The following is a 25,629-nucleotide window of genomic DNA, read 5'->3' on the forward strand; positions in this document are numbered from 1 at the left end:
TAGGCTGTCACCTTTGTTGCCTCGGAGTCTGTCAGTGTCAGCCACACATAGAAGCTTTTAAATTACACTTCATGTGCGTCCTTAGTCCTGCGGATTTTCTCTCTTCGGCTGAATTGAAAATACATGTGAATGTATTATCTCATCTATTGTATATCCCTGTTGAACACAAAGCGGCCCGTCTCTGTTATGTCTAATCAGGACTGTGTGGCTTTGCTGGGGAGGACTGAGACACTAATCTCTCTCACCTAATGTTTTAATTCCATTGTTACCATCTGCTCAGCCTGCAAAGCCTATTTAAAATACAGCAAGTTCTTTACAGGTGACTGGGAGCTTACCAGAATCTAAAATGACCGTGTAAACGTCTTCCCTGTGGTCAGTGTCTCTGTATTCACCATAACAAATTCCACAAATCCCACATTTTACACAGCATGTGTTCAAAGCTGCTGCCAGATGTGGGCATGTGATTGATACGTGAACATATGTGCACGGAGCTGTCTGCCTGTGAAGGCAACCGTATCAACCTGAGTCTCTCTCCAGAAGCTGGCCATCTGCCCGCACACAAGCCTTGTGTAAAGCTGACATGGCATCTTTCAATTTGTTAAAAAAATAAAAATAAAAATAAATTGATTTCATTGGTTGCTGAAACTGGAAACTTATGATTGAATCTGTTGTCTGTTGTATTAAAGAGGGACGCTGTTTGCATCGCCAGCTAGTTGAAGGAAATGAGCCTAACCTCCAACAAGTAATTACTCTGTCCCTGAATTTGGAGGAGTGCCATCTTAATTCTATTCTTCCCATGGGCTTTTGTTTTCATAATGGTACCATCATGAATGAAAGAATGGTTGCACAAGAGCATTTTTACTATTTCTTTATGTTTGATAGCTGTTTTTTGTTCTTGTTTTTTTTAACAATGGCCACTTAGTGCTCCTCCAAATCCGCATATCAAAACATACAGCGGGAATAAAACTGAACGACTTCCAGACGCTCCCCTCCGCGCGCCTCCTGGTTGCACCCCACCAAGGTCTTTGACGCTGCAGTGGTAATTGTAGCCTGTTCACAGCTGTGATTCACCATCCATTAATGTCAGATGAGATCATTCAGGAAACTGATGAGCCTCAAAGAGTTTGAATTTCAATCCCACAGGGGAAACAAATTAAGTCAACATCAGTAAGTCTGCTATGTACCGTGTATATATATATATATATATATATAAATATATATTTTATTTATTTTTTTTGCAGGGACATATGTGACACAAGTGACAGCCACAGATGCAGATGACCCCACTTATGGAAACAGTGCTCGGGTGGTATACAGCATCCTCCACGGCCAGCCGTACTTCTCTGTCGACCCCAAAACAGGTAACTGTTGAGTATTTACGCCACCAAACGCTGATTTCTCCGGTGGAAAGTTCACGATTATTTCTAAATATGCCGGTGAAAACATGTCAGCAGATAAGTGCCTCTGTTTTATGAGCACCTGGCAATTTCAGGCAGCCAATCTTGCAGTGAAATAAGGTTATCTAGGCCATTAGTCTTGAACGATATGAATGATTGAGAGTCTTCTAAGCAGTGGACTATTGAAACAATATATCAGGAAAATAAAGCAGGCTTAAGAATTGACTCTCGGGAAAACAGAGGAATACGTATTCTCAAAAGGAGACTTACCCGACAGGCATGAAGTAAAGAATCAATTCAAGCATCCTTTATCAGTGGATATAATGTAATTTGGTTTAAAACATTCATGCGTTTCAGAGAAAGCAAGATAAAATTAAATAAAAACCAAACGTATCATTCTTTTTGGCACGGTGGCTTTGAATACTTTAGGGGCTTCCTTCAGTGGGATTGCAGGATGTCAGAACTTTTAAAAGGTAAACCCACAAACTGAAAGGCTCAGCATCAAGAAATACACCGCTATCTCTAAACCACAAGTGACTCACTGGGCTTTTTGGTGGAAGGATCCAGCAGCAGTCTGTGCTGTGTATACTGTAATTACTCAGCAAACTGCGATAGCAGGTGGCTTTGAACCGAAATGACCAAAACCAGACCATCTGATGCTGAGACATTAACGATGTGTTGCCGTTTTCATTTTATTCATTCCTGCTCGCTGCTGGATGAGGCCTCATCGGCGGTTAAAATAAATAAAAAGGTTGTGATGGCAAAGAAGGTTGACGGCAAACAGCTCCTCTTAAATCTGGGAAAAAAACAAAAAAAAAAACAAACCTTCATACCTCCAGTGTTTGTCTGCAGTGGGCAGTTGTCGGCTTCCTTTCTGGCACAGTTCAAAGCGAATGAAAGTAGGTTCATACATATCAGACAGGCAGATTCTGTGGAATCTGCTGCTGATTAGGCCACTAATAGAGCAAATCCACTGACTGTATTTCAGCCTGATAGTTGGAAAAAAAAAATCAAGCTGTTAAAGTAAATGTTGGCCCCGCTGGGCCTGCATCTATCTCCAGACACACATCAACAAGTGGAACAAACAGTGGGAGGGAAAAGGTGAGCAGGGGAGCGATAACGGCGTCAGTAATCCAACCGTGCATGTCGCGAGAATTATCCCCATCAGAAAAAAAAATTCAGCATTTCAAAAACTAAACTTAGCGCTTGATTTTGGATTCTGTGGATCAAACGGGGGGATCCTTCCATCCTCACCATTATAAATGGAATAAGAAAAGAAGGTGGGCCCATCAACCCATCTATACGGCCTGCTTCCTTTTAACCCGCCAACCTTCCACCGACCGAGCAATTAATCTGCAGTACAAACGCTCTCTGATCTCTGGGGCTCTGATCCTTAAGTGAATCATCCTATGGCTCCTCAACAGTTCTCTACTGAATGTCAAGTGTCTCCAGTTTGTGGAATGACCTCTATTTCAGCCTCGGTCAGGTCCACATGTGCACCTTGTTACTGGGTGTGCAGGCTCCTTATCTGGAAATATACTGTGCATCTTGAAGTAAATTGGGCATTTGGCATCAAACATATTTCAGGAGGTTTTATGTGTGCAGCTTTTTCCGCCCCCTTTGTCCATTTGTCTCACTATCTCTTCCTCTATTTCTCCTTCTTTTTATTATCTGTATTCCTCATCAATCTTGCCGTTCACCAGGGGTTATAAAGACAGCCTTGCCCAATATGGACAGAGAGGTGAAGGAACAGTACCAGGTATTAATCCAGGCCAAGGACATGGGGGGCCAGCTGGGGGGGCTGGCCGGGACCACCACCGTCAACATCACCCTCAGCGATGTCAACGATAACCCACCCAGGTTCTCTAAAAGTGAGTGCCCTTTTGCTTTATTTTATTTTATTTATTACATTAACAGATAATACCAGCTGAGAATTTTGGAAAAGAGCAATAATGCAGGTGACCTTAAAAGGTTTGACATATTACTTTTATGATCACAAAATAAACACTGCGCAATTACAGCGGTGCAGGGGGTATTCATCACGTCTACTCTTCGTAATTGGTTTCCATTATTTGTCATTATGCTTTCTCGTAAGCAAAGGTCTGTTTATTTAGCATGATTGCATCTGCAGCAGCTACTCCTGGCAAATAAAGCAGGATTTGTGTTATTTCACTCGGGGGCATCTTTCTATATTTAGATCAGGCTCAGGCATGATGGTGCTGCACCGGGGATTGAGTCAGTCTGTTTAAACACTGTCTTTTATCTGGTATTTTCTATAAGCTGCTAAACCAGATTAATTTGATTGTACTTCTCACCGGGTCATGTTAAAAGCCAAGCTGGAATATGTAACTGTACACTCATTGATCTGAAAGCTTCTCTCTCTCTCTCTCTCTCTCTCTCACTTTCACTATATATATATAAACATTAAACACTGTGTGCAAAAATCTGCTCTTCTCCAACACAGCAAGCGTATGACAGGAAAGCAAAGACTACTGTGCTGTACTGATGCAGTCGCTTCAGGTATCTCGAGGTGACACCGAGTGGTCTCCCCTGAATGTAAATTCATCCAGTCAGACTCCAGTCAGTCCGGTCAAGCTCCTTTGGCTGAGTGCAAAAGATGATATTTCCATAATGCTGTTGCAGCACAGAGGTTTGGGCCAAGTGTAGGGCCTCCTCTGCCCTGGCCCAAATCCTCTCCTTGTCTCCTTCTCTTTTCAGTCTTTAGGGGTCTCATATGTAGGAAATATATATTTGCTCTTGCCATCCTGGGGGTCCCCATCAAATGTTTATGTATAAATATTATATTGCCACGTGAATCCGCCCCACATCTGTCCTTTGCAGAAATCTCTCTTTCCCTCCCCAGTTATTATAGATTAAGCGTTTGTAAAGTCAATCCACTAAACCTCTATGATGGCACCGGAGGTGGCTGCAAACCCTGCAGAGGTCATGAGTAATAGTAATGTACAGTAGATTAATCTGGATTTGCTGAATTATCCTCGAAGCTTTTATTTACTCACAGACAGTATCATCTAGCAGCTACTCTTGACTTGCAACTCGCACTGAAACTAACAAAAAGAAAAGTTGCCACAACGTGAACCCATTTTCTTATTAATCCGTGGCCTTGAATGTATTCGATTATTTATTGAAATTATGATAAATCACATTCACACCTATATCTCAGCTCTCCATCTCTCAATCCCTGGAAAAATAAAAAAATAATGACAAATGAGGAGTGCAATAACATACACATCACAGCGTCTTGTGCTGAAGCGTGACCTCGTGTATAGTGCTGACTTAAACCAACACTTAAATGAAACATTTTCCAATAAACTAAGAAGGGCATCTTGGTTTTGCTTCAGTACATCTATTTTTGTCCTCCTCCGGAGGAATAAGAAAAAACCTCTCTGCCAAGCAACATCCTTTTTCAACCTTCCAATGCCAAGTGTCTGACACTCGGGCTCATCGCAGACATTTCTGTTCAAGTTCATCCATCTCTAACTTGCCATTGTGTCAAGGAGTGATGGAGTTTATACGGACTCGTTGGTTCCTCTCTTCCTCTGTGCCACCTTGTTCTCTCCTCGATGCATTCATTCATAAGCTCCAGTTCAAGTCAGGGTTTATTTCTTAAATCAGGGCCAAATAAATCAAAACTCTCCTGAAATGAATCATCATAATTGGTCTTGGCTGTTCCTTTTCTTACAGCGTGGACTTTTTGTTCAGAAATTGTTTAATTAAAAATTTGGTTAAATAAATGTAAACAGAAAACCCCCCAGAGAGATGCAATGATTATGGGGACCAATGGAAATTCACTTATTTAGTCATAATGGATGTTGCAACCTTTGGTATGGCGCAAATTAACGTCACAATGATTTTGCTGACATTTCTGTAACAGTCAAGCGTGTGAAAAATGAAGTTACAAAAGTGAAAAGGTGCTATATTTATAATGCACGAGTAAAATTTCAATGTCTGTCACAAAAGCAAGTGCCCTTATTTGAAGAGGGAGTGAAGGAAAAGACAGAAAAGCTGAATTTCTGTGTACCTTTGGGGTCAAAAGTAACGTCCAAGTTATTCACTCTTAGCTGGTTTGCAGATTTCCACTTAAGTCGTCAGTGGTGATTTCTGCTGCTGGGAGCGCGGAGGCCTCTGGGCTCATAGGTTTGTTGATCTTACAGGTTTACCTGTCTAATTATAAGGAGCAGAGCAGCCTTGATGTCCACACACATCAAAATGGAATAATGTCATGCCTGTAGCCACAGGCCTAGCTTCAGACAGTGAGCATATCAGCTTCTTGCCTATGGGCGGATGAGACGCCCTCGGGTTGGTAAGAGACAACATAAAAGGCAGGGCACGGAGAGCTGAGTGTTTCCATCCAGTGTGCGGTGATGATAATGAATCTGATGTTTGTTTGTTTGTTTGTTTGTTTGTTCGCAGGTTTCTTTCACCTCAGAGTTCCCGAATCTTCGGCGGTGGGCTCGGCTGTGGGGAGAATCAAAGCCCACGACCTGGACATCGGGAGAAACGCCGAAGTGGAGTACACTATTGTGCCGGGTGATGGAGGCGCCATGTTTGACATCACCACCAATGAACACAACCAAGAGGGAATCATCATCCTCAAAAGGGTGAGCGACAAATCTGCTCATTCTCTTATAAAAATTCAAGTGAAGCGAGCTTACATGCAATAATGTGCTGCTACTAATCCAGGCTGGGAGGTGAAAAAACCCACTGAGGGGTATGAAAGTGGTAAATTCAGTGTAATGTACATTTCCACATCACTAATTCATCTGTACTATAAGGGAAAGTATAGAATCTTTTTAATCTGAAACTTTATGTAAAATGTGCTCGCCTTAAAGCTAAATGAAGTGAAATTGTTAATTAAGTGTTTTTTTTTTTTTTTTTTTAATCTCTGGGGGAGAAAAAAGCAAAGAGCAGCAGCACCAAATGCATTATCACACGACTTCTCTTGTACTGATGGATTTAGTGCCGTGGAAATCATGCAATCATGAATTCATCAGGTTAAAATAGAGAAAGGGGTTGAGTTTACATTATTTGGGAAGCATGTGAGTTTGAGATAAACATTTAATTAAATAACAGCTTTGTTCTCGCTGCATTTAATTTGATTTGATTTTATGAAAACGCATGTATTGGGGGGGGGGTTTACTCGCCCTCATAAATCACAGCAGAGCCTGACAGCCGCGTATCAAACAATCTGATAATGTGAAAAACCGTAGTTAACGTAATTATTCCATAAGTAATGCTGCTTCATGATAGTGCTGCAGCACATGGAACCTCAATGAAAGCTCCCTACGCTTATGAGGATTGAAAATAAAATAAAATATTGTTGGGGACAGGGAATGGGGCCGATGGGATGTAACACAACAGATCGAGGGGGGGGGGGGGACCTTCAGACAATACACATATATATTTATATATTGCCTTCCTCAGCAATGTGGAGGTGGATTTGTTGTACCTGGGGGCCGGGGGTGTTGCTGCAGCCCAAGCACCCCGGCTTCCCACCGGCACACAATTCTGTGTGTTATATTTACACCTGGATAATATTCCACCGGTGTGACTGCCAATAGAAAGCTGACCTTGCAGTATGATTTGCATTCATGTGAATTTATTTCAGCAACTTGAAACATCGCACTGCAAAACCACAAAGGATGTCGCTTTTAAATATTGACATGGAAGTAAATAGATGATAACAGGTGTGTCATTTGGCTGTACTGGCCTCTTACCTTGCAGGAACGAGGGCTGAACTGATGATCTTTTAGTTGTGTGATGTTGCTCTCTAACTGTTTCTCTCTATACGGTCTGCGCCTTAAAGAGCAGTTTGGAGGAAAGGCATTACGCCTTCTGACCGCCTGTATTATATGAAGCATTCATTCACCGTGTCAGGGCTCATTTCCAATGCTGTGTGCTCTCTCTCTTTTTTCTTTTTTCTTTTTTTTTGCAACTTGGATTAATACATCCAGTGCATAGTGACCCGCAGCAAGAGGTCTTGGTCTTTGCCTGTACTTTCTTTGAGCCATGCAGCAAAAGTGCCTCATTTAAAGAGCAACTTTTACCACATACAGAGCATTTGTAGAGCTGTAATGTCACTTCACATAATGGCAAGTGGCACAAAAGCACCGGTGATATGAGAGAAATTTACTACTCTGAGGATCAAACCCCCCTGGAGATCTATCATCTCATTTTCAAGGGGGACCCACAGCTGCTGGAGGTGAAGAAAAAGGACATTACAGCTGCAGACTAAAATTAGAGGGAGAAGTAGAGTGGTCCAGTCAGGGTAATAAGTACTAATGTACTAAATAGCCAGGCTATAATAAGAGTTATTATGTAATAAATTATTAACTTCAGGCTATATATTAAAATAAATTATGAAGCTCTGTAAAATTCTGTTCATTTATACTTAAATAATGTCATGACCTCATGTCCTTAAGAGCTCAAATGGCAGCTACTTCAATGCATCCAACCACATATCAGTTTTCTTTCTAAACAATCTAATTAATATCTATACCAACCAAGTTTGACCCTGGATTACAGGACATTGAGAAAGAGCAAGAGCTTGACAGGCTGATGCTCCGCGACGTCTTTCATGGTGCATTCGTAATTTTCGGGTTTATTCAGTCAAAATCTCCCCGTTAGAAGCGCTGCCTCATTTGTGCGTGTGCTCGGCTCTCTTTCGACGCTCTCCTTAGGGGATGCCGAGTTGAAAAACTTGTACATCCATCATCGCCAAATGCACTAAATTGAAGTAATACCATTGCTCTGCCCACAACGAGAGAAAGAGCATGATATTATTTCTCTTTAGATACTGAAAGCGTTCAGCTCAGTGACAGTGGGTGGGTAATGTGCGTTTACGAGTGCTGCATGGGAAGAGGCCAGTATGGTCTCGTACTCTTAAGGGGCACACGTACTTTGAAAAAGCGCGGAAAGCATCAGGGAATTAATTGGATAATTTGTATTAATGGAATCAGGACTCCTTGCCTAAATTTGGCCACATTAATCAGGATGTAAGTGCGACGTGCAGAAGGGTCTGGACACAGCGATGCCTGATCTAGGTGCTAGACTGAAGCGTCAGGTGTTGTCGGCCAGCCTGGTTAGCAGCAGACTGTGCAGAGAGCAGTTTTCAATCTATTACTTCTCGCAGCTCAGTGCTGCGAATGTGTCATGTAACAGTTAAGAAGCATGGAATATGAATGTTGCCCACACACCAAACCAAACAGCTGCACACAGACACAGTTCCTTGTGTACTCTCTCACTCATGCAGCCAAACATGCAGAAATAGAAGCTGTCAACGTGCTTTTGTGTTGCGTACTCGGGGCTGAATCACAGAAGCCCTTACACATTGATTCCTTCGTTCCTGGTACTGCGTTTCCCGCTGGCGGGATGCAGTAGACCCCCGTGGTGAGTTTAAATGCCGCTTGCTTTCGGTGCTATTGAGGTTCAATAGGGGGAAAAAGGCACTGCAAAGCAATGCTAAGATTGCATAATGTAACAGTAACACAATGTCGAAATGATACGACAAAGGAAGAAATTTGATTTGTGCCGGAAAGTGATGACTTCTGTAAGCAGAGCGATAATGCAGCAATGAGACGGAATCCCTTTCGTGGATTCATTTCTTTGCTGATTTTCCCAAAATGCCATGCAAGTGCTGTGATATTATTTCCAAAACGTATAAAAACGAATACTAAAAAATATCGCAAAGGCAAGCAATCGATCAAAATTTTGCTAACAGCTCGTTTTGCTTTACAGTCTCATGAATTTTTATCAGTAATAGGTATCTCATTTTTATTAGTTTAATCACACAGCAGCACTTCTGCTTTCTGCTGCTTTCTGCTGATTTCTGCTGCCATCACACAGAAACTGCCCTGCTGTAAAAAAAAAAAAAAAAAAAAACCTGCATTATGACCCATAGTAATGTTTTATTGTTAGGTGACCTCTGGGGGCTTTAATAATTATGATGGGAGCAAGTCTCTGCTGGGAGACGGTTGGAGTGGATCTATAGCTGCTGACTGCTCTCCTTCCTCTTGTGAAACTGTTTTTTTTTTTTAATCTAACTTGAAGGAAGCAAATATTTGAATCCACACTGCAGCCGTCTCCTAAACCTAACCAAGTAGTTTCTGTGCCTCAACCGAACCCAACGATTCTACAAACTTAACCTCGCCGTTAGTGCTGTTGTTTTTATCATCATCATGAGGATTCATTCATTAATTGCTCTGGTGGGTGTCAGTGACAAAGTGGCCACCCTTTGTGACGTCACCCATCATTTTGCTACAACTCCAGTTTGTAATTTGACTATCAGCCATCTTGTTTTGTTTGTTTCTTGTTTTTGTGAGGACTGTATGTGGCAGTATTATCTTTTTTCCACAAATTATGACCATAATTAAAAAAAAAAAAACTAGGGACTGACACCAAAAAGTCATTAGGAAAATGTTTAGTGAGCTGATAAATCAAGTAAAGAGAACAGCCATTGTCATGTTTCATGTAGACTTCAATACAATTTGAATTCTTTTTAATGATTGTCATTTGATGAAATACAGATTATTGGTTTATTGGCTCCAGCAGCATCCATCCATTTTTATACACAGTCTATGGCAGCGGCTGTTGCATTGTAAATATAGAGGAATCTCTTATCAAAAAGTTTGGAGGTTTTAGTGGTAAATAAAACTGATGATTTCCCCCAAAACTTTGTATATTTGGATGCAAATGTAATTGTAGAAAATTAAAAAAGAGAGGGGTGGAGAAAAAGTAGCTTTCTCATTAAAACTTGCCTTTTCCATGCAAATTCACAAAATACTTTCAAGAAATGACTATATATCTGTTTTTGTCGCTTGTTTCATTTCAGACTCTGAGCATACATTTCATCTGATTGCAAAAGTAATAAAAAAAAAAAAAAGTGCAGCCAATTCTATCCACTTCTGTGCCTCTCAGGGTATTTCTGATGTAAGTGTCGAAAATGTTCTTAGGGGCAATGCAAATCTGCATTTGTTTTCATGATGTATCAGACGGAGGTATTCGTTAACTGTTACATTTTTAGTACATGCCTCGGCACATGAGCGCACAAAGGTGTGCGATCCTTTTGATCCCCAAAAATATGCAGCTGAGTGAGTAATTGATTCCCTGCTCAGAGTAAGAACCCCCTCGATTCTCCGTGTGAGTGTGTGTATGTGTGAACACCCTGTTGTGTAAATTGGGAATGTATGAGCGGTGCTTATATTTGTGGCCATACATCACGGTATGGTGACCTTCTGATTTGGCAGTAATGGAATAACAGAACGTGACAGAAAGCAATTATGATGTAAATGGAGACGGTTATTTGTTTATATCGTGTATACCCTCGATGGATGGCGGGGATACATCTTTCCTCTAATTGTTTCACTTCTACTGTTTGATATGTTGCCATAAAAACAATGAGGCAGTGTGATGTAGTCCCTACAGGAGACGACTGCACAAAGCCATTGTTCATTGGCAGGGGGTGTGGGGGGGCATTCTGAGCCCCCTTTAACTGACCAAGCCTCCTGCAGTGTCATTTGCTAAACACGTAATTTCAACACGGTTGTGAGATTGTGATACGGGCGGAGAGGACGGAGAGAACGAGGGGGTGCAGCTCGAGATGAAGCCTTTTATGAGTTGCTCGCTGTGTTCCCAGAACATTGACCCGCCCACAGACTTGTCTTATTTCACATTGGTAGTATATCCCCAGAGACAGGTGTGCAAATGTGTGCAGGCAATCCTCACTTTACCTTTGTCCTGCTCCCTCTCTTTCTTCTTCCTGTCTCTTTTGACTCGCCTCCCTCACGCAAATGTTGAGAAAGGGTGGGGGGGACACAACACACAGCAGGACAGAGACGAAAGCCACAATGTACAAAGAGCAGAGTTTGGCAGACCCCAAATTACAGACTCTGGAAGGTTGGTTATGATAAGAGGATCAGGCGGAGTAATGGGTTCAAAGGATGATCATCTGTTCTCCGGTCTGCTGATACAGAGGGAGAGAAAAAAGAGGAGACACAGGCATGGATGGGGTTTTCACATCCCATCTGGAAAACAGAAGATTATGGTAGACAATAGGTAAATCCACCAATGAATTTCCCAGGGTAACATGCACACAGGAGCGACATACTGTACCCGGCTAAAGCACGTGGAAGGACAGCGGTTCATTTAAACGCCACCCTACACAGAGTGTGGAGCGCCAATTGAGCGTCTCCCAGTGATAACCTTGGGGTGTGCTCGTTTGAGAATTGCTATGCTGTTTCGTCCATTTGTGTGTTTACTTACTTTCTACAATGAAGTGGAGGAAAAAAAAATAGATGGCAGATATGCGTAATTGATATTTGCCGCTCTGAGCCTAAAGGAACTGCATTGTGTAATGATAGCATGGGTGGCGTAATAGCTGTTGGCTCGCGTTCAGGGAATCCATTTTAAAACGGGACTATCTTCTCACTCTGCAGCCTCGATGCCCCCAGCGCCCTCACTGCATTGAATAAAGAGCATTTGCTGCAGACCTTTGGCACAGCCTCCAAAATCCATCGCCCCGGAGTGTCAAGGGGTTCAAAAAAACAATGTAGAGAAGTTCTGTAGACTTCAAACTGTGTGGACCCTTAAACCTCCTGTATTTATATCGAAAAGGAATTCAAAGGAACAGCTCTGGGGATGTTATAATGGGTAATCTGACGGTTTCTAGGTTCCTTTGGCTGCAGCTAAGGTGATAGGAGCTTATCTGTCTGCTGTTTTGTTTTCTTACCTTTTGCGACTCACTTTGTGATCACAGTTGTTGCTATGGAGCTCCATACTCGATGTTGAATGGGCGGCTGTGACTCAGGTTGGCTCTTCTTGTCCACATATAGTTGAACTCATTGCTTGCAATGGCTCGGCATGTGGGCTGGGCTAATGAATTTGATTTGCCAGGTTAACATGTTGCTCTGGTTTGAAGTGTCGCCATGTCGGTGCTCATTAGGGTGCTTTTGTTGTCGGCTCATTGAGATACATGATTGCAAATGTAAAAGTAAACAAAATAAAAACAGTGTATGTTGAATCAGATCAGACTCTGGCCCTACAAGCACGTAATGGATTTACCGTCGCAAACTGATTTTGAATAAGGTAACATTTAAAAGGGGGGAAAAAAAGGTATCCAGTGATTCATCCAACTTGTATGAGCAGTACATTGGCATAATTAATGTTATAGTGTTGCATGACATTTGGGGAAGAAAAAAAAAAAATGCGAGTTTGTCACCAACAGAGTGCACAAACATTTGCATGCAGAACAAATGCCACTAATCGCTTGGATTGCCTCAGCTCGAACATGGCCCCATTTAGACTTCCCCAAAGTCAGAGCCATTGGCAGTGTTGAGGCAAGAAGCCTTTTTCATCCTTCCTGCCATCAATTAAGGACTTAAATTCACTAAAGCCAGACAGTGACTGCAGTCTAATTTCTCTATCAGAAATGTCATTACTGGGCTGTTTGAACACTAAATCATTTCAGAGGGTGGAAGCTGTTACTGCCTACTCAGTCTTGATGAGATACAACCAGGCAGTAAAAAACAGTAATGGCCAAATGACAAAAGTAATGAACAACCTGCTAACCCGACTGAAGGCCAGAAAACTGTGAGAAATTTTAGTCGAACACTCGACAAAACAACAGGTTGTGCAGCTTAGTGTGCAGTTTACAATGAGGACACAACTTAAGATCACAAAATGTCCTTGCCTTGAGAACGTCTCAAATGTGTACGTACAGTAATCCTTTTATTACAGCTCAAAACTGATAACCTTTACGTCTGAGAGCTCATCCAGTGGCACAATTCGTGCTCACAGACAGGAGTTGAAACTAATCTATTGATTATAGTGCTGAATGTTCCGGTCGGAGGTGAAATGAGTTATTTTCGGCCCTGGTGTGAAAGGAGTCGAGACAAGGGAGTAAGAGGGGAAACAATACCTTGGAGCAGCATGAGATCTGGGTGCCCAGCGCAGGCAAATAACACCTCAATGCGCAATGTTTTTGTGTGCATCTGCCGTGTGCAGGTGTTGTGAGAGAGGGACAAGGAAGAGAGATTGTGACAAAGAGGAGGCAGAGGCGGCGCTTTGAACCGATGGGGTGCCTTCCCCTCCGGTGTCTTGTGGCGGTGAGGGTGTAATAGATTAAGCTAGTGTCCCGGGGCTCATCCTGTGGCTAACCCCGTCCTATTTAGAGTGGCAGTGCAAGTCTTTCACAGTCGCAGTCCACTCCGCTGCTGTGTGGACGGGGCTGCTGGCAAAGGCTCTCAGATGGCACTCCACTGTTGTGAGCACCGTGGGGATGGAGATGCTCCGAGACAGCCAAGGACACAAACTGATGTGACTGATGGCAGCACAATAAAGTGAGCATCTCTTTTAGGACCCCCCGGTATTCAGAGGGACATCAAATGGCTTTCTGAGGCATGTAAGCTTTGCCCCACTGATAAGCTCATTGTGCTCGGCGGTCAATTCACCGCTGATGGCACAATGGTGGATGGAAGTCTTTAGCATCCGTCTGCATGGAAGAATTTTGCTGAACTGTCAGTCACCGACTACATTGACCTTATAAATGAAGCCATTCAGAGATATTAAACCAGGCTCAAACCACTGAATCATAATTGCACATCTCCGAATCTCTGTGAAATTTTTCACACTGTAGCGCCTTGAATAATGAGTTTAGCTTATTGGCCATAGTTACGGCTATTAGAACTTATTAAAAACCCCACAGGCAAATGCTCAGCTTTTTCAGTGATAGGTGCCGTCATGCGGGATCAAAGGTTTTGGCCTTGCAAGAATGAAAACACTGAGACGTGAGCTTATGCTTTTGTTTGGGGAAATATGTTGCCATTCACATCTGCAGTCAGAAATGTGATATTCAGGGCATATTTTGACTCAGCTTTGATTCACTCTCTGAGGATAAATCATATGAAGGGGCGTTAATGATTCATAAACTGTATTGTAAATTCATAATACCGTGATTAAATGGATGTTAAGGCCCCTCTGCATTTCAGGGATTAAACAGTATTTTTCACCCTGTTTAATTATCACCCTCTTCAGGTAATACCTGTGTTCAACACAAACAAATAGATCAGCCTGCTGATGACTAGCTGTGCTGTGATAATGATTCTTCAAGGAGAAAGACTCAAAGATGGGTGTTGACACAAGAACGGTCCCCGCCTGAACTCCGCCATTGTACTACTGAACTGAACACACAAACAAACTGAGACTATTAAAAATGCATATCATCCTGCTTTTCCCATTCCCAAAATAACCTCCGAGATGACAAAACAGCTGAAACCGACACTTTTATGCTGTGCACGAAGAAGTGCGAGGGAGCGACCGACCAGAGACGCACTTAAGTATCAGACGAGAAATGCATTCTTTCGATTTGTGGATTTTCTCTCATCTCATCTCGCTTTAAATAGTCAACAAGATCATCCATTATTCTGCGTTCACACATACGGATATGATGATGCAAGGGCTTCCTAATGTGTGAAGTACAATGCCGTACCTGTGAAACCGTGATGCCTGATTAGTCCCCTGTTCTAAATTAACAAATTCCCTTGAAACAGAACAGGTTCAACTGGCATGATAAAAAAAAAAAAAAGTTCCTTCATTCAGTATCACTGCCAGTGCAATGAAGGTGCACATTTACATATCAAAGGGCGCAGCACCATGTCTAGAATTTCAAGTGTGTTCTGTTGTGATGTTGAAGAGCAGCAGCACTGACATGGGAGGAACTCGGTCTGTCCTCTTTACAAATTTTACCGTTGATACACTTCCGCGTTGTGTCCACGGTAACCCATAAAAGGTGCATAACAAGTGAGGCTTTAATGAGGCACTTCAAACGTGTAATTGAACGTGCACATGTGTACGCAAGTTGTTTAAGGATGATCTATGAGCACATATGGGTGATACTTTCTCATACAGCACCCGTTCTGAGTGCATAAGTAGGTCATCTTGGAGGAGGTGGCGGCGGGGGGGACTAAAAATGATACATGCAGGCTGAGAGTGAATGGCCATTTTTTTTTTTTTGCTTTTCCTAGGAAATTTCCCCTATGGCCTCCAGATCTGATTTGATTCTCCCCAAGTCAAGTGTTGACACATTAACACGTCTTCTCATTAACTCAGAGTTTCTCATTACCCCCTCCTGGCCTCATTTTATTCGTATTTAACAACAGATATCCCAGACACACTTGGACCATCCTGCGTCTTAGAGCGAGTGAGGCGCTCAACGTTACAGTTTTCACACCCAAAATACTAAATATGTAAATCAATCTGTGGGAATTGCGTGTCAGTTAATCATATGGTAGTCCATGTTGGGTTCCACTGGTGTCAGAAAGGCCTCTCCCTTCTCCATCTGCTGAGGAAATGAGCTGCAAATTGTTCCTGCAATGTCATCTCTCTTCTTTCCCGCAATTTAATGAGTACCTTTGGCATTTCAGCAGGATTGAAAGGTTTTGCTATAGCGTCTACAACACAGGACAAATAAATCCAGCAGATTAAGTACTTTTCTTTTTTTTAATGAGTGGCCATATAATGATAAATGGTTGTACAAAATTGCCCATCTTTGGTCTGGAGAGTGTCTGGAGTCCCATTCAATGCAGACATTTGTCAGGATGTGGGAAAATGCCCTCTGGCAGCCATATTGGAGGTACTAAAGAAAAAAAATACAGTGTTTTCTGATGGGGCTAGCCAGTCAATCATCTACTCTCATAAACAACAATTTTTCTGAGGCCATCTGGACTCCCTCTTATGAAGAGGTCATTAGCTGCATCTTAACATTGTAAACACAAACACTGGGCCCTTCAAAGGTGGAGAGCTGAAACTACAGCAGCAGTGATGTGAGAAGAGGAGTTACTCTGTAACACATAGAGAAGTCACAAGACCTCAGTTTTCTGCCAGAAAAGTCAGAAAACCTCCTAAAAGGTGAATACATCATGAATAATTTAGTCTATCCAGCTTGTTTGTCAGCTACATAAGCTAGTTAGCTAATAGTCATTATGCTGAATGACAAACAATGTTGGTTTGTGATGATGGAAAGAGGACAATCACTGAAAAATTTTGATGTTAGCTGGCTCTCACCGACTTGGTTTATGCTTAGGGGTCAGGGGTCAAAGCCACGAGTGAACCAAACAAGTCAAACAAGTTTTTTCAATTTATTTAATTTTTAAGAAACAAGAGTTTGGGTTTTGGTTGTTGTAACACAAGATTAGCCCTCCAGAAATTTAGTGAGGCTATTTGAGATTGAGGCGGTACCTGCCATGGTCAAAGTAATTAGAAGAAAGTTGTATATTTAAACTTTGAGTTATTTTTTCAAAGCAGTAAAGTTTTTAGCATCACTGACTGCACTCGCATCTGAGTTGTATTTCTCCACCTCAACTTTTTTAAATTAAGGCACTATTTGTCAACTGGAACTCCAGAAAGCCGGCGGTGCACGCTGGGAGATTTGTGTCAAAGCTGCAAATTTCTTCTGTATGTAAAGAGCAAATGCCCCGTCACATCCCGCGGGCGTCTGTCTTCAGGTAGCTGAGGATTACATGAAAATTAGACTGTCATAAGGGGTTCGGGTTTGGGCCACCTAATTGTAGCGATGCGGCATGTCGAGATGGAAAGCAACACTTCTCCGCGTCCCCGGTGAGACTCGTGGCTAATGAGGCCTGGTGTACACCTCCTGCTGTCCACCTCCCCAGCATCTTCCTCCCTCCTCCTACATCACCTGTGCATGTATTTCAGCTGAGCTGTGCACGGCTGTCTATATATGCTGGGCCGGGGACGATATTATACGCAGCACGACTGATATAAATCCTTTTTAAAATTTTCTTTGTTATTTGCCTCGTGGTTGCTTTGCATCAATAAACTTATAGTGAGAATGAGTTGACTATAACGTTGATGTACTGTACCTACCAGTCTGTAAAATTCGTGTTTTATGAGGAAAAGTACATTGAGTTCCTTTTTGATTTAGATTTTTATCAGCGCTTGGAAGGCAGCAGGGAGCTCGACAAACTGAAATATCGACCGCTGTGAAATTTTCGCCCACTTTGTAGTCATCGCTCAGCGCAAAGTCTTTGGGTCTGATTGTAGGGATCGGCATTTGAATGACACCTACAATGACTTCGGTGTTTGTGTGCCACCGTCGATTCAGGGTGCTCGACCTTCTCTCTGTGTTGTCACTTCTTGAAAGAGAGTGAGAGGGGCAGCGTGTGTTTCCTGTTGAAGGATCTTATAGCTGTGCCGAGCCAGTTGCATCTGGCGCACTGTAATCAAACCAATCATGGCGGTTGATGGTCAATGATTGCCTTCAAATTGGCTTGCCTTCACATAGCTCTCCTTTTTTTGTCTTTCTTCTTCTTCTTCTTTTTATGGACACCTGCTGTAGCACAGAGACTGTGAAACCATGGAGATGGAGGAGAGACCGAGGGCTCGAGAAGCATCTGCTATCCCTGTGAAATCATGACTGAGCCGCTTCTGATCATGTCTAGTGGTTGGGCTCTAATTATATCACTAATTCATGTATGTTTAACTTGGATGGATGATTGGTCGTATTTATCTTTTATTTATGACAAACTTATTTATCAGAGGCTTTTTTTTTTTTTTTAAAGACATCCTCTGCTACACATCCACATCTCACAGTCTGTTTGCTTAAGCACGTTTCATTACCAGCTGTTTTCGTTTGGTGTGTTTTTTGGAACAATGCACAGGAGAAGCCAGAGTCCTGGAGCTGAAAGATAGCATTGCCGCCATTGTGGTTACATGTTAGTCAATTTGAAATACACAGAAAGGAATGTCTCTCATGTGACTCCAGGCCAGCGGAGCATGACCGAGTGCAAGCTCGCCAAGTATGGTTGGTCACACATGAGAGGGCAGGAGACGGGCAGAAGCACGAGCACAGGAGTCACTGCTGTCGGATGTTTACACCTCAGCTGCAGACATGCCGAGGATGCCAAGTCCTCAGCTCGCTTTTGACTAATTGACCCTGAGCTGATATGTCAGAGGCTCGAGCAGGTAGAACATATGAACCAGTAAGCCGGTGGCAGAAAGAGTCTTGTGAAGAGGTGAAGTTCGGCTGAACCAAATAAGTGCAGCCTGACTTTTGTGGCGGGGGGGAAACACTAACCCGGTCAGGACACATGGCGAGTCTCCCTCCTCACGGACGCCCCTCTGCTCGTGACCTGTCATTGAAACGGTGAAAACACACTTAGTAAACAGTTTTAGCGACACATTCTCACCGCGGGGGGTGGAGCAACACAATTTCAATGCGTCTTTTTCCTGACGATGCAAACATCTAAAACGCTGGAATCTGTGCATGTGAGATGGATGATGTTGACATCTGACGGCACTTGGTCATCTTTTAAAATGCTAGAATATCAGAAAGGAAGTGAGAGCAAACTGCTGTCAAATCACAATGTTCACTTACAGCACTTCCTGAAGAGCTCGTGGCTGGTAAAGGGTGATCGTCACAGAGAGAGTGCCGACACGACTGTGTCTGATTAACGCTGCTCTCTCCTGTTTTTCTTCTAGCCCCTGGACTACGAAACCAAGAAGGCTTACACCTTTAAGGTTGACGCCTCCAATGCTCATCTGGATCCCAGGTTTCAGAACTTTGGGGCCTTTAAAGACACAGCAACGGTGAAGATTAACGTTTTGGATGTGGACGAGCCCCCGGTGTTCAACAAACCCGCCTATGTGATGGATGTGTATGAAGACACCCCCGCGGGCACCATCATCGGGGCGGTGACGGCACAGGATTTAGACGCCAGCAGCAGTCCAGTCAGGTAAAGTTGGACTCTTTTGTCTCAAACAAGCTTCATGTGCGTGGTGTTATATGATGGGTTAAAAGCCAAAATCGTAAAATTAAGATTTGATTTCATATAAAACAAATCTTTCTTTTCTGGTGTAGGTTTGAACGTCTCTAGCAAACAGTTCAAAGTTAGATGGACATGAAAATGCTTAAAATTAGGTTCATTTGTAGAAGATATCACAGTCCACCCTTATGGGTTCAACTAGAAGGACACTGAGAGAGCTCAGATCTTCGCCAAAGGCAATGTCAGACAACACACACCAGACTTCAGATGAAAAAAAGATTAAATTTCAGGGTAAATTATCCAGATCTGTCCCAAAAATGTAATGGATCCCCCTCCCGGTTCGTGCCCCATCGCTGCACCAAGTTTGGTGCAAATCAGTTGCATAATTGTGCTGCTAAATAAACAAAACCTCCTTGGAGAGGCAAAAATACATATTTCACCCATTTTCAATATCTTTATGCAGAATGAATGAAAGATGAGTCAAAAATAAAATCATTCAGTCATCTCGCGAAAAAAATAAAAAATTAAGCAATTGAACAAAATGCAACAATCAAGCACATTTAATTTCTGTGCTGAAGTATTCAGATAAAGAGGCCTTCTGATTGTGGTGTCAGTGTTTTGGAGACACATTGAAGAGTATGCAGCCGTCGACACGTATAAGGATAAATTAAGACACAGAAGCAGACCTGGAGGGGCTTCACAATTGAACCAGTTCTCCCCTCGTCACTCTGGTGGGGACAAAAGAGCTGAGAGGAGAACTACTGTGATACTGCAACCAGTGATTGAAGGTTTTGGAACTCTAATCCATTCGTCAATGTCTCCAGTCTCCATTCATCAATGTCATCACAGCTTTAATCTGCAGAGTATTGTCAGGTTTACTCATCAGCTCGAGGACTAATCAATCTATGTAGAACATTTGACATTGTCGTGTAAAATCCTGCTGGCGTCATCTCTCAGCAGGTCAGCGGTTGCTGGTCACGTGGTGCAACTGAGAATATTCTAACATTATTAGCCACCTCTGCATTTGCATATCAGCACCTGATATCTGCACTTTCAAAATGAGAGTAATATCAGCATGAGAGTGGAGATTATCTGACTTTATTTGATAAAAACTGATTAAACCTTATTAAACGTCCATTTTAATTTGTTCAGCAGTTTCTGTCATCGTGTAAGTTTTGCGTGTTGTGTGTTATCTCGCCATGTGAGCTACGGGTGCTGTGGGATCTCAGTGGGCTTTGTCCTCTTTCTATTTTAATATTTATCGATGTTAACGATAGTTATATATTCTTTAGGAACTAAAACACGCAGCGCCCCGCATCGTTGTGCTTGGCAGACCGGTAGGACATCACTGACAGGACAGTGAGTTCTGTCAACCTTCTTGGCGGAAATTGAAATGGATTGAAACGTTGCACGGAGCAGACCCTCCCTGTGCTTTTATCATGTCCTCACTTCGCTGTCAGGAAGCAACTAGTTAACGGGAAGACTAATAATGTACCTTGGATTAAAAAAAAAAAAAAAAAAAGCTGCTGTTTGGACGGCGACAAACGAGCATTTGCACGTTGAAAAACGTTGTTCATTAACACAGATACGATCTAAATGGAACGTGACAGCTGATAAAAGAATATAAGTGGTAGCGTGGTGTATCAGTGCAGCCCCACAGAAGCAAAGGAAATGAATATTTAATGTTATCTCCACTGATTTAATTTATAGATTAAAATGAATTCCTTTGCTTTTGATTTATGTGGGATTGTTTTTCATCCACCTCAATAATGAATCCCAATGAAACAAAAACTCACATTCCAACAAAATACTTTTACGAGGAACAATGCTGTCATTCGCTGGTCGCTGCTTGGCAATTATGAGGTGACAGTCAAGCATCAGTGCTCAGTTTGGTAGATCTGACTGATTTATACCCAGAACAAGTCATTGTTTTTTTATTTTTCCCCCCTCAGTCTGTCTTGCCACAGAAATACATCCACTCACGCTGCCCTAACACAAAAATTTGAGTGGTAGGTAACAATAGACTGGCTTACACAAAAGAAGTGCGTTATTAAAAATGTATGAGAATCCTTTTGTTTTTAGGATCTATTAGCTGCTTTTTCTCTGACTGCCTTGTAGAAACGGTTCTTGGAAGATGTATCACTCAAGCGTTACACAAATGGCAAAGCTACCTGTTGCACGGAGTTGTTTTATTATGAATATTTTATTCCATTGAAAACAAAAGAATGAAGGTAAAATAGGTTCGTACAACAAGAGGCTCATACCCTCCACTCTGTGAATCTCCACTTTGTCTCCCGCACTTTAAATATTCATCATATCACAGCTGACATTGTTCATTTGTGTGCCTTCAGAGGGAAGTCTTGCATTCTTCACCTCAGAACAATAGATCCAGTGACCCATGATGCATAGGGAATTATGCTTTTAGACTTGAAACTCAGATGATTTTTGCTATTTAGCGGTATAGTGCCGGGTTATCTCTGGGGAAACAAAAGGGCATCATGAATACTGCATTGTTGGACGATTCCAAAGAGCTTCCTAGACTCTGAATGAGATTTAAAGACTGCACTTTCAACCCCTGTCTAAAATCGTAATGTCACAAAGCTGAACCCAAATGGTCGTGGATGTTAAAAGGCCCTTCTGCTGCAAAAGCTGCAAATCTAATATTCAATGGCTGTGGAAAAAAAAACTCATACATGCCTACTCCAGTTCTTAAATTACCTATCGTATTGTGACCAATGTTCACTGGGCTGAATTAACATCACTGCAGTTCAAGGCGGGAGATAAAACTCTAATTAATTTTCATATCTACAGCTCTTAGCGCTGAGCTGAGATTGAAACAATCACAAGCAAAACATTTTTGGCATTTCAAATATGAGAATATATGTAACTGTTGTGGGTTGCGAGGGAGGTACTGTAGTTGTCTTGTTCGAGGAGCTTTAAAAGCACCAACGTACAGTGATTGTGCTTTAATCTGTAATATTGTGGTGATGGGCAGTCTCTCTAACCGTGAGGGCCATGCCGGAGTGTGAACGTGTACATCAGCAACAGCTTGACTCCAATAACAGTATCCCAATAAAATAAAATAAAGAAATCGCTTTGCCCTGAGGTAAAACTGCAAAGCATTGATCTTTTGAACTCTTGATGGGAGTTTGACTGTAATATTTATCAAAGAAACTCACACAAAACTATCCTGACACGATCATGTTCACTTCAAGGCTGCACGCAATGGCGAGTTAAAGATGTGGACAAAATTAGAGTTGAAACAGAAAATTTGATGGAACGAAAGCTCGTAAAATAATTTGACTGAAGTGGTTTATTATTATTTTTCATTACAGAAAAAGACTCGGGGGTTGGACTGCACAGTGGACGTCTTTCTCTTAATGACTGAGTCAAGTCCAGTTTGAGGCTTTATAGTGTAAAAAACAAGCATGATAAATATTAATGAGAAATGGCCTTTTAAGATCAAATAGCTCGCCAAGTGAAAGAGGGTAAAATGGCAGAATCGTGGCACAGAGATGCTGCTCTTCATTTGAAAGAGCCAGGCTCAAGCCCGTGAGAAATTAAACATCAGTCATGCAGAAATGCCCAAGAGCAAGGCATTAAAACCCCGACCTCTGACCTCTTTCTGATGGGGTATAAAAGACAACAACAACATATTTTCTTCTGGGGAAACTCAACGGACGATGACCAAATAATTGATGAAATATTGCCTTTACAGATGAAACGCTGCGTCGTGATGAATGACGCTGATGCTGGCGTGCGGTTGGATTTCAAATTTCTTTTCTTTTCCACTCGGAGCCAGCGGCCAAAACCGAAGAGGCATTTCACAGAGAGGCCGTCTTCAGCTCTGTTCTCGGGGAACCAAAATGAACAAAAAAACGAAACACGCCAGTGTTTTAAAAACCTTGAATCTCCCGTTGGCCCTGAGAGATTGATATGACTTCAACGATGCCTTGAATTCATTTTGTGTTCTCAAGAAAACCGTTTGCTCAGCATGGCCAAAGTACATGTGGCCCATTACTAGATTGGAATATATATGCGATCCTCAGCACATTTGCTGTAAATGACCATTCAGAATGAGTAATGAAGGCTATGCCAACATAATATTACACCTAATTCAAATACATGAGCCCAGAGGGAAAATCGCTGTACTTTAATTCTCTGGTTTACGCGGGAAATGAGCGCCATTAAACAAACATTTTCTTTCAGGTACTCTATTGACTGGAAGAGCGACATGGACAGCTTCTTTGACATCGATCCCGTGGAGGGGACGATCTCCACAAATGAACTCCTCGACAGGGAGAGCATCGCCCAGCACAACATCTCCGTCGTAGCGACCAAACTTAGTGAGTATGACAACAAAAAATAGATTGTGATTCATCCGGGTGTCGTTGTCCTTCCCCGGCCATAATCTGTGTGAAGGATTTAACACACTTTTACTCAAGTCAATACTCAATCCCATTTTGCCGGAAAGGTTTATAGGTGACTATAAACCATGATGGCTCTCCCGGAAGAATGTATCTTCAGGACATTGTCTCCTCCAGCACACGCTCTTCAACTCTGCTTTCTCTTTTTTTTTTCTCCTATCTTTATCATTTGATGACATTGGCATTGGACAGAAGCTTTCCTCGCCAGAGTCAACTTTTACTTACACTGCAGTAAAACTATGAACCTCGCAGAGTTTTTACAGCGAAGCCGACGCAGCCACGGAGCGAGCCGAGCCGAAATGAAGAGCGAGCTAATGTGGAGCCGTGCCTTTAAGACATGTCATCAAGCTAATTATGTTTTTTATGAAAGAAGTGGAGCAAATTTCCGGATAAATAAGCAAATCCATCGTCATCAAGTCATCAAATCTGCTAAGAACCGTCAAAGTCATTATCCCAGAGGCAGACTGGTGCTCAATCAAAATTACCCACGCTGTATATTCATTAGGAAAGACTGTGAAATATGGGCTATTAAAACTTGAGTCATTGTCGCCTTGGAAACTGATATTTCTCACTTCCCCCCAAGGTCATGCCAGTGACATGCAAATACACTTTTCTATTGCATGCATGCACATGTGTGCGCTTCTTTTGTGTGGCTTTCGTGTGTAAGTGTCAAGGAACTGGAGGATGAGGTAGAATGAAAGGATGCCGTTTGGATGGAGCAGGGAGATGGAGATGGTTTTATAAGGCTGACTCGACATGATGCAGTAATCCAGCAGTATTTCTTCACGTCTTACACTCACCCACCTGCGTTTTATTCTTCTTTCTTATCACCTTTTCCCAACACGGGCCGGTGAGACAGCCTTCTGCTCCCTCTGCGGTTCCTTTCTCAAAAGGCCGGCGTTTGACTAGAGACAGGCTCCCCCACACCCCCAGACAGAAAATAAACATTAAAAAAAAAAAAAGGAAATAAACAACGGGAGGAAACATGGAGATAAACATGGCGCCCTCAGGGCTTGCGTCCCAATTTATAAGTTCAAATCTGCGTTCGACCTTGAGTGCGATTTTGGCAGAACTTTGTGCCCAGAGTATCACATAGCTGTTCCTGCTCCTCCGCAAGGCTTTCCGTTACCATAGCTGGGATTTTCTCTGTCTGTAATTCGGATTTTAAACCGCGACCAAAGAGCCCTTCATTGCTCAAACAGATAATGTATTCTTTGTTTGAGGGGAGTTCAGCCACACAAAGAAAATGACCAGTTTTCTGTCGTCTTACACCGACACAGCACTTTTCATTCAGCTCTAAATGACTGCTGACCTCTTTGTTCGACCCGTCTGTGCAGCCACTGAGCGACCTGGCTGTTTAAAATGACAATAATTCAGAATTAAAAAAACAATTCAACTGTATCAGTTGTCCAGTTGACGTTTTCCTGGAACTACCTTTACCCTGCAATGATTAGCACTGCACCTGAGTTGGGGGGACTTTTCACTTCAAAAAGCCTCTGAGACTTGTGCGGTCATTGCTAGACACTGCAGTCATGCAGCAAAATGAGAGCAGTGTGTGCTGCTCTCCTGAGACACGGCGCACAGCAGAGGGCGGACTAAATAAGAGCCAGGGCAAGATTAACGGTTTGCTTTTTTGCATTTCAGCCCAGTGGCAATTTTTAGGAGTCAAAGTGAGAGTAAGATCTATTAAATGCAATAACAACCTTGGCAGGAGGCGGTGAGGAAGCACACTTTCTATCTGTTTACGGCTGGATTTATTTTCCCACAACATTTATGTTGTAAGTTTGCTGACTTTTTCTGGCCACTTGCACTTTTAACAGATTTTTATCCACAAGGAATCTTTCTATGTTTTTGTTTTTTTTCAGCACTCTGTAGAGATTTGTGCTGGATGGCTGGCATTAGTGCTTTTTTTTTTTTTTTTTTTTAATTAAATTGAGCTTCATTAAAAAAGTAATATCCAATGAAAAGGCTGTATAGGGGAAGCAACTTTACAGCTGTCCACTCAAGCAA

At 42.4% G+C, this 25,629-nt stretch overlaps 1 protein-coding gene across 1 annotated transcript in view; it reads left to right on the forward strand.

Moving 5' to 3' along the window:
* LOC115060779 (cadherin-12-like) overlaps window positions 1–25,629 on the forward strand; it is a 53,616-nt gene that overhangs the window by 17,182 nt on the left and 10,805 nt on the right. Inside the window, exons 3-7 of the mRNA XM_029528869.1 lie at window positions 1,242–1,361; window positions 3,101–3,268; window positions 5,829–6,016; window positions 18,909–19,162; window positions 23,402–23,538. Of these exons, the coding sequence (XP_029384729.1) occupies window positions 1,242–1,361; window positions 3,101–3,268; window positions 5,829–6,016; window positions 18,909–19,162; window positions 23,402–23,538 (867 nt within the window). The remainder of the gene's footprint in view (window positions 1–1,241; window positions 1,362–3,100; window positions 3,269–5,828; window positions 6,017–18,908; window positions 19,163–23,401; window positions 23,539–25,629) is intronic.

Source organism: Echeneis naucrates, chromosome 20 (assembly GCF_900963305.1).
Source record: "Echeneis naucrates chromosome 20, fEcheNa1.1, whole genome shotgun sequence".
NCBI classification, from domain to species: Eukaryota; Metazoa; Chordata; class Actinopteri; order Carangiformes; family Echeneidae; genus Echeneis; species Echeneis naucrates.